Source organism: Stenella coeruleoalba (assembly GCF_951394435.1).
Source record: "Stenella coeruleoalba genome assembly, chromosome: 3".
NCBI classification, from domain to species: domain Eukaryota; kingdom Metazoa; phylum Chordata; class Mammalia; order Artiodactyla; family Delphinidae; genus Stenella; species Stenella coeruleoalba.
The window spans coordinates 162,010,694-162,026,204 of NC_137148.1; the positions used below are offsets into that span (position 1 = coordinate 162,010,694).

Here is a 15,511-nt window from a genome sequence, read left to right on the forward strand (position 1 = left end):
GTGTCCTTTCCATGCCAGCCCCCGTTTCTGAGGCCCGACCCCGGAGCCCTCCCTGGTGGACTCAGTCCACCTAGCCTGGCTCACTTGCTGTCCAGCAGGTCCATGATGGGTTGCAGTACATTGTCGGCATCCTGGGCCACACTGCTGCAGGCACTGGCTGGCACATTGCCTGTGCCTTTCACCTGGCTAAGGATGTCACCCATTTGCTTGACACAATCTTCAATGTGTGGCTGGAAGCTGGGAACACAGAGAGGAGGAGCTCAGATCAGACTCTCCTGGCCTCTGGAAGAAAGGCAGGATGAGGCTGATCTGTGGACCTTTTATCACCAGCGTCAGGGAGCCACGGCATATAACAGCCAGGGCGGGATTTAATAGTAGAAATGGACATCAGACTAAGATATTTACCTGTGTTGTTTATTTCATCACACGGTCCTACTCAGGCACTATTGTTATCATCATCTCCACTTTACAGATGGGTAAACTAAGATTCAGAGAGGTTAAGCAACTCACCCAAGGCCACACAGCTAGTAAGCAGTGAAGCCCGCATTGAATTCAACTTCATCTAACTCCTAGCCTGAGATCTTCGCCACTACATCTGCTGAGTCTCCAGATGCCGCAGGCTCAGAGGTCTGAGAGCTGTCCCCTCCCTTCTGCTCCCAGCCCTGGAGATGCCCCCACCTGGTAGCAAACACCCGGCTGAGCTCATCTAAGACGTTGTTGAGTTTCACCTGTAGCTCCTTCAAGATGTCACTGGCCTCAGCATCCAGCTGAGGAGGGAGAAGGGACATCAGGTCAGGTTTATAGCGCATCCACACGGATGGGGCATTTTCCCATCCAACCCAGGGAAAGGGATCCAATCCAGGGAAAGGGATCCCAAGGGGCTGGAGAGGAAACTGAGGCCCAGACAGTTAAGCCGCTTGTTTGGGTTTGATGGAGTAGCTGAAGTGGAATTCACCAGGTACAAGCTCTGGGGCCTGCAGGGCCACGGGGATGATGATGACCCCACGGGGGCCCTGCCTCACCTCCTTTCCTCCCATGGCTTCGAACATCTTCTCTAGCTGAACTCGCAGCTGCTGAGTGTTGTTCATGAGGATGCAGGGCTAGGGGTGGGGACAGAACAGGGAGTCAGTGCTCAGGACCTCTCCCCAGAGCCTCCCCTCCCCCACGTGGCCAGGGACCTCAGACGGTTACAGGGTCTGGGTCTGGAGGAAGCTGGGGTCCCATAGGGTCATCTGAGAATGGAAGACAGCATTTGGGATCAGATTTCTGGGAGTGTTGGGTGGGGGTGTCTCTGGGGACCAACAGGGGGAAGGAGGACTCCCCCTGGGTGGGCTGAACCTGGTGGGTCCAGGAGAGGGGCTGGACCTCTGGGAGTAGCAGGAAGGGGAGTTCTTGTCACATACCAGTATTCTTCTACATGGGCTCAAAACTTTGTAAGCTCGAAGTTTTGAGCTTACACCCCGAAGCATACACCCTGAAGGCTTCATTCACAACAACCAGACAATGACATGAAGGCACATCCCCTCGCCTCCAGATACCCCCAGACTCACATAGTCTGACACAAAGACACACACAGTTGGACACACATGCAGACACAGGTATCAGAGCCCAGGGAAGGATGGACCTCTGGGGGTATGGAATGGGGTTAGGAGGAAACAGGACAGGGATCCCCGCAGGTCACCACTTTCTCCTTCTCCTTGGAGCAGTAGGAGGCGAAGTCCTTGGAGATGATGTCCGCATACTGGAGGAGCACATTACTGATGGTCTGGGGGGGACAGAGAGGGTGGGTGAGACAAGGGGCTGGGCTTGGATGGGCCCATCAAGAGCCACTAGTGAGATCAGGGATGAACCCAAACTCCTACTAGCACCTAAGATGGACCACTGGGGCTGGGTGAATTCTCCACTCAGGATGACCATCATGGCCAACGGGAGACACCACCAGATGAAGATGATTATTTTACATAGACCCAGCTCTTTTTTAAGCTGGGTTCAAGAGCAACCAACAATCACATTAACCCAGCCCCAAACACAAGCATAACTCAGTCCCAAATGGAATCCCAATTCCTATCTGCAATCCTCAACTTCACCCCAGGTTAAAGTCAACCCATCTGAACCTCAATCCCAGGCCAATGGTCCCAACCTTCAAACTCGCCCCAACACCCACCCACATTCTCCATAAATCCTAACATTCACTCCAACCTCAATGCCCAATTGAATCTCAGTCCTAATAGTAACCCTAAAACTAACCCCAACCTCAACCCCATCTCTAAGCCTGACCCCAGCTCCAAATTCAACTCCAGCTTTAAACACAACCCTGACCTCAATCCCAACCTCAAACTCAACCTCAGCCCAAACCCTGATCCCAACTTCAACTCCAATCCCAATGATATCACCAGCCCTATCCTCAACCCAAACCTCAACCTCAAATCCCAACCTCAAACTTCAACCACAATTCCAATCACTATGGCATGACCAACTCCAACACTGACCTCAACCCCTACCTTAATACCAGTGATAGCACCAACCCCAACCTTGACCTCAGTCCCAACCTCAGTATCAACCCTGACTCTGACCTCAATCCTAACCTCAACTCCAACCCCAACTTTGACCCTATTCCATCCCCCACCTGGACCCCATCCACAATCCCGAACCTTGGCAAAGCGCCTCATGTAGTGACCCACGATCTGGGGGTCAGGACACTCAAGTTTCTTGATGATCTCAAAGCTCTGATTGAGCTGAGAGAAGACATCCACCACGGAGCAAGAGAACAGGGCATGCTCTGAAGTCTGTTGGAACTGCATTGGGAGGGAGGACAGGAGGGAGGAGAGAGGTCAGAGCCAGACAGTTCCCAGAGCCCAACCCTCTTGCTCTCCACAGAGAGAGCCAGAATGCCCTGGGATGATAATGGGATGGACAGTGTGCAAGGTGACCTTAGAGCCAAGACTTAGAGGTGTACACAGCAGGGGTCGGGCTTGATAAACCATCATTCGTTTGTTGGATGAACAAAAGACCGTCAACACTGTGAACAAGACAAACATGGCTGGCACCTTTCAGAGACTGGCCTCATCCCAAGGGCATTTTTTGCCCCCAGATTGGATCCCAATGGACCCCAGAAGTAGTGAGGCCGCTGTGAGCAGACTGGGACCTTGGTGGTGGATCAGTTTTCTTACCCCGTCCTTCTTGTCTCGCTCCAGGGCTCCGTGCAAGAAATCCCGGGACACTTCCTCATTCTCGTCCAGCCACTGGATGACGAAGGGCTCAAACCACCTGGAATGGAGAGAAGGGATGTGGCCCTGCCGTCTCCTGTCCCCCAAACCCTCTGCTCAAAATCACGCTATGGCCTGGGTGGCCGCTCCCCAGCTCTCCTCCTGCACGAGGCCTTGGCTGTTTCATCCTTGAAATGAAGGATGTGACTATTGTCAGAGCAAGGTCCAGACATGTGGAAATCCTGGTTGATAAACTGCCCCTGGGCAAGTGGGCTTATTCTCTGAGGTCCTGATACAGCACACAGTAGGTCCTTGGTCAATGGTGATCGTCATCCCACTCTCCAACAAAGCCCGAGAGTCAGACATCCCGAGTTCGAATCCCGGCTCCGTCACTAATTAGACATCACCTTGGGCAAATCCTTCAGCATTTTATCCTCTGTTTCCTGATCCACAAAGTGGGAATGACAACACTCCCATCTCGTAGAATTGGTGAAAGGATTAAATGAGAAAAGACAAGTGGGACTGCTCAGCACGGTTCCCGATACATGTGATCATTAACTGCCCATAGTCCAATGGCTGAGAATGGAGAACACTGGGTTTGTACCCCACCTGTGCCCCTGATGCCCAGGGAACTCTGAGGAGGTCAACCCTCCCACCCTGGACCTCAGTCTAGCTGTCAGCGCTACAGTGCTGGCTTGGGTTCAGGGCACAGGACTTACGCAGGATACTCAGGTACTCGGTCCTTAAAGGCAGGAAGCTCGGTCACATACTCGTTGTAGAGCCATTTGACCTTGAAGTGGAGGTTCATGTAATCAGCACTCTTGCATAGGCGATGCTTATCGTGCTCTGGTGGGGGAAGCAAGGGGGCAGCTTAGCCGGGAGGGTCTGCCACTCTCTGTCTTGGTAGTGCCCACTCTGGCCATCACTGATGTCTGACCTCAGGTATGAGGGTCCAGGGCACTCACAGCCTTAGAGGGGACACTGAGGCAGAGCTACCTGCTGTAGCCAGGCTGGGAGATACAGGGGTGGGAGGACTCACCCTCCATTGCGTACTTCATATCCTGGGCAAACAGATTCCACATCACTTCAGCGCTGATTTTACCCACGTTCAATTCCTGGGGAAACCTGGTGAAGGTCATGAAAGTATGAAACCTTGGCAGACAGAAGCCAGATGGTACAGGATGCTTTGGCCTTCCCAGCCCCAGAGGGTAGTGCGGGACAGACAAGGGATCTGGATTCAAGTTCATTCATAGCTACTGACTTGCTGAGTGAATCTGCACTGGGCCCCTGCTTCTCTCTGAGCCTCCACCTACCCATCCCTCCATTCACTCATTAACCCATTCATCCATCCATCTACCTATCCATTCACCCACCCATCTGTCTATTCACCCATCTTTCCATCTCTCCATCCATCCCTGCATTCATTCCTTTATCCACTCACCCATCCTTCCACCGATCTATCCATCCATCCATCCACTTATTCATCCATCCATCCATTCATCCACCTGTCCATCCATCCATCTATCTATTCATCCATCCATCTCCATTCATCCATCCATCATTTGGTCCATCCATCCAAAATCCCTCATCTTAACTCGATATCTAAGTAACCAAGAGATGCTGGCACCCCAGAGACAGGAGCCTTTCTAGCGCTCACCTCAGGGAGCAGTAAAACACAATAGCTCATTCGGCTAACACAGGCGAAAATTCTACAGACATGTAAAGCCACAAACCAAAACTGTGCACACATTCGCACAATACACACATTGCACATTAAAGTACATTCCACAATTGTACACACATAACGATTAAATCCATAAACCACAACTATACACAAAATTATATGCACACATGTAAGAGATAGCGTGATGTACATGCAAAACATTTAGTAGAGTATCTAACACAGTAAATACTTGAACAACACGATCTATTGTTATTTACGAACCTACAGACACATATAAAATTACATACATATGTGCACAGTTACACAAATCAACACATACAGAATACCTGTCTGATTAGACCAGTGGCTGTGTGCGTGCACACAGTTTTGTTTGTTTGCCAATTATGCCATATTTCATCCATGCACAACCACACCCACAACTGCCCCCACATACACAACGTTTCATATGTAATTAGATACGATCGCCTTTACACACAAGACACAGAACTGTGACACATTCACGACGACCTCCAGATAATTGACCGCACAGACACAGAACTCACTGGTTGAGGCAGGGAGTGTAGGAATTCTTGTCTTCCTCAATGATGGACACTATGAGAGTGATCAACTTGGACCAGAAGTCGAGGTTCTTGATGCTGGGGCCCTGCTCCTCTGGGGGAACTTCCCCCTTCTTGGCCTGGAAAGAACAGTGGGAACGTTGGCCACAAAGGATCCAGGGGTGGGGAGCTCAGACATTTCATTACCGAGGGCCAGGAGGTTAGTGAGGAAGGGCCCCATTGACATATGTAAGTTTCAGGTGTGAGGTCTGCGTGAAAAGGAACTAAACTCACATAAACTGGCCCCAACAGAGCTCATGTCCACACAGCTCAACGAAGCTTAATTAGGCTCAACTCATAAAACTGAATGGAACTGAATTTAGTTGAACAAACTCAAGCCCGCTAAACCAAACAGAACTGAAATGAATGCAAATCGGGACCACTTAGCTTAACAGATGGCAGTTTTCAGGGTTAATTCAGTGGAACTGGGCCAATTACACTGAATTAGTGGAATTAAACTTAACTGGATTGAATTAAACTCAAATGAACCCAATTGGATTGAACCTAATCAACTTGTTCAAGATCAAGATCAATCTAAATCAAAATAACAGAAATAAATCACCTTGAACTCAACCCAACCCAACGTAATCTAATTCAACTCAACCCAAGTCAACCCAATCCAACTCCACCTACTTATCTCAACCTAACATACTCAGGCCACCTCAATCCAGCTTTAGTTAATCAATGGAAATGAAAATAGTTAAACTCAACTGAAATAAGTCCAACTCAACCAAGCTCAGTTGAACTCAACGGTACCTAATCCAACAACCTAGCTCATCCTAACTCAAGCCAACTCAACCCAGTCAAGAACAATTTCAATTCAAGTAAACTGAATGGAGATGAATACATTTTTACTCAGTTAAAGTCAACTCAGTCCAACTCAGTGATGCTCACTAATTAGCCTAGAGCAATTTTAACTTAAGTCAAGCAAACAGAAATAAATAGATCTAAACTGATCATAGTTGAACTAAACCCAGCCCAATTTAATCTACTTCATCTCAACCCAGTTCAGTTAAGAGCGATTTGATTTCAACTCAACTGAATGTAACTGAACAGAATGAAATAAAATTGAACTGAGTTCAGCTTATGTGTTATCTCCTATCTGAAGCCCAAGCTGAGGAAGGGGCTCAGCTCCTACAGCCTCTTGCAATTCCTCCATCCCAGTGCTAATCACCCCAGGTTGTAAATTCCCAATTTATACATTTTTCCCGCCTAATAGAGTATAAGGTCCTGGAAACCTTACTGACAATCCTGGGACATTATATGTGTAAACAACGTGTTGAAAGATCTCAAATAAATTGAGTTCAAGACTGAACTGAAGAAATTCAATTCAACTCAATATTTATTGAACTGGAACTCTATTCTAGGCACATTGTATGATGCCGGACTCAACTAAGTTTAAGTAAAACCAAATTTATTGAGCTCCTACTGTGTACCAGGTGCTAAGCACTTAACTGAAGCTTGTATCTCATTGAATCTCCTCCTTAATCCTGAGATGTGGGTTTATGACCCCGTTTTACAGGGGGAGATACTGAGGCCCAGAATGGTTAAATCACTTGGGAAGGGGCAGATCTGGGACTTGGACCAGGGTCTGGTTGGAGTCCCCTAGTCCCTTCTGCCTCATCTGGGGTCCTCACCGGGTCAGTCTGGTACTCTCGACTGTAGAGTTCATGACAATTGTTGAAGATGTATTCGTAAGTGGAGTTGAGGCAGGCTTTCACACAGTCCTTCACCACCTGGCTGGCTCGGGGTGGGCTCTGCAGTTCTTGCACCTGGCAAGAGGAAGAGAGATGGACATGGGTGTACACAGTTGGGACAGGAGGTACCCAGGAAGTGACTACAAGTGGAGCTGATTTTAAGGAAATGTTGTAGCAATGAGAAAGCAGAGGGTCACTGAGAAAGGGCACTGCTTTCCAGGAGAAATGTTCCTCATTTAGGAGCTAACAGTCCTGGAGTATACTCCTTGGAGAGCTAATGGAACTGGGTCCCCTTTCCAACCTTCATCCGAAAGAAGGTGATGCTGGTGAGAAGATCCACCGTGGATTTGAGGTCCTGGAGTCTCTCCGGGCTGCTGGCTGGGAAGTTATTCTATGGAAGGGAGAAGAGAGGTGGGGTTATGGAAGAAGGTCAGGGGATGATGGGAGACAGCGTTTTAGGGGAGACACAAGAGCCTCCAAGTTTCAGGAGGTGTGTTAGGGGTCACTGAGAACACCTTGAAGTAACTTGGGGTATCTGCTTGGATGCACCAATCTTTTTGGGCAGGTGCTGCCCACATATGTGTACATGTGTCAGAGGAACACATTCTACATGTTAAGATGGGTCCTCCCATGTGCATGCCTGCTGGCAGCTGTCCCCTCCAGGCACACACATGCATGGGGTGAGCAAATCATCACGCGTGCTCTTCTCACCCGATACATGGAGAGGTCAATCCGCAAGGAGTTATGCAGCTGGTCCAGGAGCTTCACAAAGCGTTCTTTCTGAGGAGGCAGAGGAGGAGGAGAAGGTTGGATGAAAGCAGGGACTTGGGGATCAAGTGCAGCAGCTAAAGGTGGCCGCCACATTGGCTAAGTGGTTGCTATACGTTAAGTGTACCCCATCCGTTGTTGAACTGACCCCTCATAACATCCATTCAACAGAGGGGTAAAATGAGGCTCAGAGAGGGGAAGTGACTGGTGCAGTGTCACACAGCAAGTCAGGTCCAGATTGGGGATCTGGAAATCACACGAGGTGTGACCAGCACAGGGTCAAGCTCTCCCTCATCTCCAGGCCCCCGCCCCTGGGACTGACCCCAAAGTTGGAGGCTGCGAAGCGGTCAGAGGCAGACACGTTGGTGGAGGCGGTGGTGTGCGCGTAATAGGCGTTGATGTTGGCAAGCAGGGTGCTCATGACGGCAGGCACCCCAGGACACATGTACTTGGAGGAGAGGCAGGCAAAGTGGCTGGTAGGAGGGAATGGGAAGCACTGGGTCTGGTGTCCAGACCCCAGAATGCCTCTAAGACAGCCCTCACAACCCCCCAAACTGTCCCCTTTTCCTCTTCTTGATTCTGTCCTCTGAGTTTGTCTCCTCTCTGAATTGCCCTATCTCTGCCTCTTATCTCCAGCTCTCATCCTTGTCACTCTGGCCCCCAGCAATGGCACTCGTCTAACCTCCAGGGAAATTACATAACCCCCACCACACTCACTTCCTCCCTGGCTCCTCCTCCCAAGAATCCCTTCCACCCCAGATCTGCCAGTGTCCACTTGGTAACCACCCCTCCCCCCAGTTTCCTGCACCTCATCCTCATGTCCACCACAGCCTGCAGCCTTACGTCATGGCTTGGTAGATGGACTCGACGCCATAGCGCATGGCAAACTCGTCCACAATCTCCTGGGCTGTCTCATCGTAGTAAACCTTCCAGGCGTCGTCACCCTTGGCATCTGGGATCTTCACAACCCCGTTGTTCTGTACGTCTGTCACGAAGTGGAACAGGTTCTGCCACCACAAGGGAGAAGGTGTCATAGAGAGTGCAAAGGGACACCGGGGGTCAGAGATCCCAAGTATAGGGCTTACATCATCCACCTATCCGTTTATTCATTAATTCATTCATCTACCCTTTCAGCCGTCCACCACCCATCCATCCATCCAAGTACCCCAAATTTCAGCTATCCCTCATCCATCCTCCCAATAGTTCAACTACACACCCATCCATCCGTCCGTCCATCCACCCATCTATCCACCCATCCCTCTAACCATCTACCCCCTTACCCATCAATCCAACTACCCAAAAATCCACCTGTTCACTTTATCCATTCTTTCAGTAATTCAACCACACATCCATCCATCCCATACATTTACCCGCAACTTCACCTGTCCATCCAATAATTCATCCTTCTACCCAATGAACCATCAATCCACCCATCCATCATCCATCTGTCCATGCATCTACTCATCCATCCACCTATCCAACTACTTCAAAATTCTCCCATCCATACATCTGTGGATGGTTCAACCATACATCCATCCACCCACCCTTTCTTCCATCCATCCATCTATCCACCAACCTACCTACCCACCATACCAACTACCCCCAAATTCACCTATCCACTCATCCTTCTGTCTAGTCATTCAACCACATGCCCATCTGTCCCATCTACTACCCGAAGCTTAATCTGTCCATCTAACTTATCAACCCATTCAACCATCCATCCATCACCTATCTATCCACCCATCAATTTATCCATCCATCCATCCTTCCATCCTTCATCTATCTGTCCATCCATCTATTCACCCATCCATCTACCCAACGACCCCCAATTCACGCATCCAACTCATCTATACTTCCAACAGATCAAGCACACATCCATCCACCCATCCTTTCATCTTTCCACCCATTCTTTTATTCACTCAATACTCATTCATCCAATCATTTATTCATTCAACATACTGAGTTCTCTCCAGGAACCCCTAGGCAGCTGAAAGAGACAAACCCAGGCACACAAAAACCTAACCCTGAGTGTTCAGGGCTGGGACAGTTGGAAGACCTGGATCTCTGTAGTGAGAGTCTGCCTGGAGGTCACGGAGGGCTTCTAGAGGAGGGGGCCCTGAAGCTGGACCCTGATTGAAGGGGAAGAGTTTTCTGAGCACAGAGAAATGGCATAGGGGACAGTCTCAGAGGCCCAGGGGAATGTGAATGGTGTGGTCAGAAAGAGGAAGGAGGAGGTAGGGCAGGCAGGAAGGGTGAGTGGAGGTAACGTGGGAGACGAAGGTGAACTTCAAATGCAGGGTGGAGCCGTGGGCCTCACCTCGTGCAAACAGGTATACTGGACGTGGTAGGGGGCCACCTTCTCCTCGCCTTTGATCTCCACACTGATGTGTAGCCGGATGGCACCCGACACAGCAGACTTGTCAGTCCGCTTGTCTGCAGGGCGGAAAGGGATGGCAGTGTCAGAAGTTCCCAATATAGCCCTGGACTATTTTAACATACGCGTAACTGCAGCCCGGTCAGACTCCCTGAATTAAGGCCTAGGTGTTCCTCCTCAGATTGGCTTCCTAGACTTGTGTCTCCCCCATTCGGCTAGAATTCTTAGGCCCTGTCTCTCCCACCTCACTAGGATCCCAGATCTTCCTTCCTCACTCAGATTAATTTCCTTGGTCTGCATCTCCCTCTTTAGACTAGGAGCCTTGCTTCTTCCCCAGGCTGTGCTCCCAGACTCTGCCTCCCCCATCAGATCAAGGTCCCCGGAGTCTACCCATCTTCTTAGACAGGATTCCTGGGTCTGTGCCTCTTTCCTCAGACTAGGATCCCCAGGTCTTGCTTCCTGCTTTCCCCATCAGAATGGGATATCTAGATGTCCTCTAACCAAACTAAGAAGTTCCTAGACTCTGCTCACCCCTCTCAGACTGGGTTCTTCCTCTGCCCTCAGACTGGGCTCACAGATTCTACTCGTCATTCTTAGACAGGGCTCTTGAGTCTGTAGGTCCCCCTCTCAGATTAGGAATCCCAAACTCTACCTCTTCCCTTAGACTGGATTCTCAAAGTTCAATCTCCTTTCTTAGGTTAAATTCCTGGGTCTGTGCCTCTCTCCTTACACTAGGATCCTCAGGCCTTGCTTCCTGCCTTCCCCGTCAGAATGAGATATGGAGTCTGTCCCTCCCTCACTCTCCCACACCAAAATAAGAGAGTCCTGGGTTCTGCTCGCCGTCTCAGCCTGCTGCTTCCTGTCCCCATCAGACTGGGCTCAAGACTCTGCCTCCTCTATAAGACTGGGCTCCTAGATTAACTCCTGCTGACACTGTCTCTCCCCTCCAGCTGGGTTCCCCACTTTGGCTGGCTCCCCAGGACCCCCTCCCCTCTCCCCTGCAGAACCCCACCCTTGCTCACCCAGGTTGTACCACACGTCCATCTCGCCACTGAGTGTCCGCACCTCGATGATCGTCTGCCCCAGGAAGTCATCGGATTCCCTCTTGAACCGCTGCTTCACGCGAGATTTGATGTCATCGTCCTCATCCCAGACACGCACCTTGATTCGGTCCGAGGAGTTGTGACATTCACTGCAGGGGGGAAGAGGAGGTTGGGGCGGGGGGCTTTTTTTTTTTTTCGTCTGTGCCGGGTTGCGGCACGCAGGATCTTCTTTGCTGCGTGCGGGATCTTTAGTGTCACATGCGGGATCTAGTTCCCTGACCAGGGATGGAACCCGGGCCCCCTGCATTGGGAGCACGGAGTCTTAACCACTGGACCACCAGGGAAGTCCCAGGGCAGGTGTCTTGAAGCTCACCCTTCAGCTGCTCCAACAGGGAGCTCCATATAGGGGGCTGGGGGCCCAGCCAGACACTTACAAGTGGAAGTTCTCCTCCCACACGGGGTTCAGGTTTCCATAGATGGTTTTTGTCCGTTTCTTGGTCTTCCCGACCTGGACGGTGACGTAGGGGTCACTGGATCCTGTTTTGTCCTTTGCCTGCAAGCCCTGGGCACAGACCACTGGAAGACACACAAGACACACAGAACAAATATAAATGTGGGCTCAAGGAGCAAAGGCATGCCAAGGACAGACACTGTCACAGGCTCCACAGGGAACGCCTGTGACAAGGACTGAGGGCTTTGTTCTGGCCACAGGAGCCCACAGACACACCCACTGGGCATGCTCGGCTTGCTAGAGTTAACATCCAGGGAACCCTCACCCAATGAAGAATATGAAGGTGCCCCAGGGTCACCCCTGGGGTGGGACACTCGGGTGTGTGCTCTACAATGTCCCCCTAAGGTCCCCAGCAGGATTGAGCCCCCAGTTGCCCACAGTATGACCTAGTCATTGGCATCCTCCGCAGGGCTCTTTACGTCCCGGCTCTCAAACTCATGTCTCCACCTCCCACTGGCACTCCCTGGGACCACCTCCTGGATACCCATCTGCCCTGAAATCCTCATCTTGGAGTCTGTTTTCAGGGAAATCCCAGTGACGATGAGGAATGGATAAACACCACAAGGCCCCCACCCCTGGGAAGGACCTCTCAGCCCTGGGAGGTCAATAATGTCCCCCAGTGGTCCTAGGTGTCCACTGCTTCGCCTGCTCGGTGGCTTATTCCCTCCTGGTCTTACTTCCCAATACCCCTGGGGGCTTCCTGGGTTCACTTCCCAGATAAACTGTGTGTCCTTAACTCCTGTTCTTGAAGTCTGGCTCTGGGGGCTACCAAGCGAGATGCACCCAGATAGTTTCATGCAACACGTTTGGAGGCATATATGCCCAGGCTGTGGGCACAAACGTATATACACCGACATGAGAAAGTCAGGGGGACGCTCAAATACGTGCAGCAAAGGGAAGGAAGGGGCGTGGGAGGGAGCACAGGGGGCCGAGAAGAAGGGACCCCCGTGGCCGTCCCTCCCCCTCCCCCCCGCGGCCTCACCGGTGATGCTGATCTTGGCCGACCACTTGGACGTTCCATCCAGCACGCTCTGCTTGACGGCCTTCATCTGCTGCGTGTGCGCGGTCTTGGTCACCGCGAAGATCTCCTGGATGAGCTCGAAGATCTCGGGCTTGTTGCGCTCCCGGATCTTCATGCGGTCCTTGAGCACCATGATGATGTTCTGCGTCCGGTCCTCCGCCCCGTGCTTGGAGCTCTTCTCCGCCGCCCCTGCGCACAGAGACAGCCGTCACTGTACACAGAGCACTCCCTGCCAGGAGCGAGAACCCCGATTCCCACTCCAGGGCTTCCTCATCTGCTGTCACGGACACGGGGTTCAGGTGAATCATCGCCCCCAAAGCTAGAGCTGCCAGAGCTCCTACCTGCTCTCTGAATCCTCCCCCAACCAGGCCTTTCCCCCTAAAGTTCCCACCCCCGTCTTAGCCCCTCCAGTCCGCGTGAGTCCCCTTCCCCTCCGACACCCTCCCCTCTCCAAGCTCCTCCCCTCCTCGGACTCCTCTCCCCAACTTGAGCCCCCTCCCACCTCTGAACTAACCCTAACCCTAACCCTATTTTTCTCCGTGGAAACCGCTGCCTCCCATTAAGCCCGCCCCTTGAACAGTTTAGCTCCTCCCTGAGTCCCGCCCCACCCCTCTAGGACCACTCTCACTTCTCCTTTCCCCTCCTGTCGCTCCCATCCCGTCCCACGGCCCCGCCCCCTGTCCCGCCCCCTCCTCTTCGTCAGAGCCCCTCCCCCTAACCAGTAACAGTCCTGCCCCTCCGTCTCCGCTCCAGCGGGAGCACGGCACTCACGCTGCAGACAGTCTGCGTTGAGCAGGTCCTGGCACTTCTCGTGGCACTTGACACCGCACTCGGTACAGCGCATACCCTGACGCGCGATGCCCCACAATAGCCCCTCACACTCGTAGCAATAGGTGGGTGTGGTGGCCGTCCACACCTCGAAGTTGTGCGGCGTCGTGCACGAGATGGGGTAGATTAAGGCTTGCAAGGTCTTCTTGTAAACGTGGTTTTTCTGCGGGGAGGGAGGGCATGCGACATGGGCGTTGAGCCTTAACCTGGGGGCACTGGCTTGCCCCGCCCTCATCCCACCCCCCCGCCCCGTCCTCCGCCCCACACTGTCGGAATCCACGGGTTCCTGTGCACAGACTGTGCTCGCTGGCGGCTGCGTTGTCGGAATTCTGGAAAGCGAGGAGTGCCTGTCTCTGCCCCACCCGCTTCCTTTCCTCCAGGAGCCCCCCAGCCCCGCCCACCCTCCAAGATGGGGAGGGGGAGGTGCCCCACGCACCAGCTCTTCGTTGTTCAAAGTGCTGGATGCCAAGGCCGAGGTGATGCCTGCTTTTCTGGACTGCACCAGAGACTGGAATAGGGAAGTCACCAAGGGAGTCAGAGGGGTCGATTGGCACCCGGGGGGTTGTCACCGCGAGCAGAATCCCCAGCCATGGTTTGGGGCCGCCAGCCGCGGATTCAAGCCACAGCCACAAATAGGAAACGGGTCACAGCAGCGGGAGCAGAACCAGAAGAGAATTGGGAGATGACAGAGGCTCCAGGTTAGAAGAGACCCTGGAAAGGGAGCAGCCCCACACCTCTGACTCACCCATTCCCCACCACCATGGACCAGACTGGGGAACCGCACTTGGCCATGGTCAACAGCCACAGAGCAAAACCACCAGCCAGGCCACGAACCAAGGTGGGGAGTCACCTGCTCTCTTCCCAACCCATGAACTGTTGGACATGGCAAGGTCCCCTCCCCAGAACCCATGGGATGGGGACCACTTGGAAGATCCCAGTCGGGGTCAGGGGTCTTGGGAGGAGATTCAAGGGCCTGGGTTGCCATCACTCACCATGGCCTGAAGTGTCCGCGCAGCACGCAGGGTAGAAGTTAGATCACATTAGTCCCAGAGAATGCCTTGCCAGTCCCCAGCCCCAGTCCTGCCATGGGCAGTTTGTACAGGTTGAGCACTGCTTGTGGCAGGGCTGCTCTGCCTGGGCAGGGGAGGGCACAGGCGCTCACCAGGTCGCTCACGAGTGGGATAGGCTTCCTCTTGCGGATGTCTGGCATGCTGTCGATGATGATGAGACCACCGCCAGGGCTGCAAGACACACCCAGGGACGTCAAGGGCCCAGGGAAGTTCCCCTTCCTCCAGCAGACATCTCCTGAGGCCTGGGCAGGACCCCTGATCTCCCCAGGTATTAAGAGTTGACTTGTGTCCCCCGAAAAGATACATGGAGGTCCTAACCCCTAGTACCTCAGAATGTGGCCTTATTTGGAAATAGAGTCATTGCAGATGTGATTAGTTAAGACAGGCTCATACTAGAGTAGGATGGGCTCCTAATCCAATATGAGTGGTGTCTTTATAAGAAGAGAGACACACAGGGAGAAGACAGTGGTATGATAGTAGAGGCAGAGATTGGAATGACTCGTTTACAATCCAAGGAATACCAAGGGTTGCCAGCAACTACCAGACGCTAGAAAGGCAAGGAAGGATTCTCTCCTACAGAAGTCAGAGGGAGTGTGGCCCTGCCAACACTTGGTTTTGGAATTCTGGCCTCCAAGAACTGAGAGAAGATACATTTTTGTTGTTTTAAGCCCTCCGTTTGTGATAGTTTGTTATGGCAGCCCTAAGAAATGAAG

General features: G+C 52.2%; 1 protein-coding gene across 1 annotated transcript in view; it reads right to left on the bottom strand.

The window, feature by feature from the left end:
- UNC13A (unc-13 homolog A) overlaps positions 1 to 15,511 on the bottom strand; it is a gene marked incomplete at both ends in the record, with an annotated part of 63,138 nt that overhangs the window by 14,965 nt on the left and 32,662 nt on the right. The window contains 21 exons of the mRNA XM_079918694.1: positions 85 to 237; positions 679 to 767; positions 1,023 to 1,100; positions 1,682 to 1,765; positions 2,652 to 2,795; positions 3,171 to 3,267; positions 3,926 to 4,052; positions 4,246 to 4,331; positions 5,433 to 5,566; positions 7,124 to 7,258; positions 7,485 to 7,574; positions 7,895 to 7,963; positions 8,274 to 8,424; positions 8,795 to 8,958; positions 10,269 to 10,384; positions 11,348 to 11,517; positions 11,803 to 11,944; positions 12,862 to 13,089; positions 13,672 to 13,891; positions 14,165 to 14,236; positions 14,891 to 14,969. Of these exons, the coding sequence (XP_079774820.1) occupies positions 85 to 237; positions 679 to 767; positions 1,023 to 1,100; positions 1,682 to 1,765; positions 2,652 to 2,795; positions 3,171 to 3,267; positions 3,926 to 4,052; positions 4,246 to 4,331; positions 5,433 to 5,566; positions 7,124 to 7,258; positions 7,485 to 7,574; positions 7,895 to 7,963; positions 8,274 to 8,424; positions 8,795 to 8,958; positions 10,269 to 10,384; positions 11,348 to 11,517; positions 11,803 to 11,944; positions 12,862 to 13,089; positions 13,672 to 13,891; positions 14,165 to 14,236; positions 14,891 to 14,969 (2,628 nt within the window). The remainder of the gene's footprint in view (positions 1 to 84; positions 238 to 678; positions 768 to 1,022; positions 1,101 to 1,681; positions 1,766 to 2,651; positions 2,796 to 3,170; positions 3,268 to 3,925; positions 4,053 to 4,245; positions 4,332 to 5,432; positions 5,567 to 7,123; positions 7,259 to 7,484; positions 7,575 to 7,894; positions 7,964 to 8,273; positions 8,425 to 8,794; positions 8,959 to 10,268; positions 10,385 to 11,347; positions 11,518 to 11,802; positions 11,945 to 12,861; positions 13,090 to 13,671; positions 13,892 to 14,164; positions 14,237 to 14,890; positions 14,970 to 15,511) is intronic.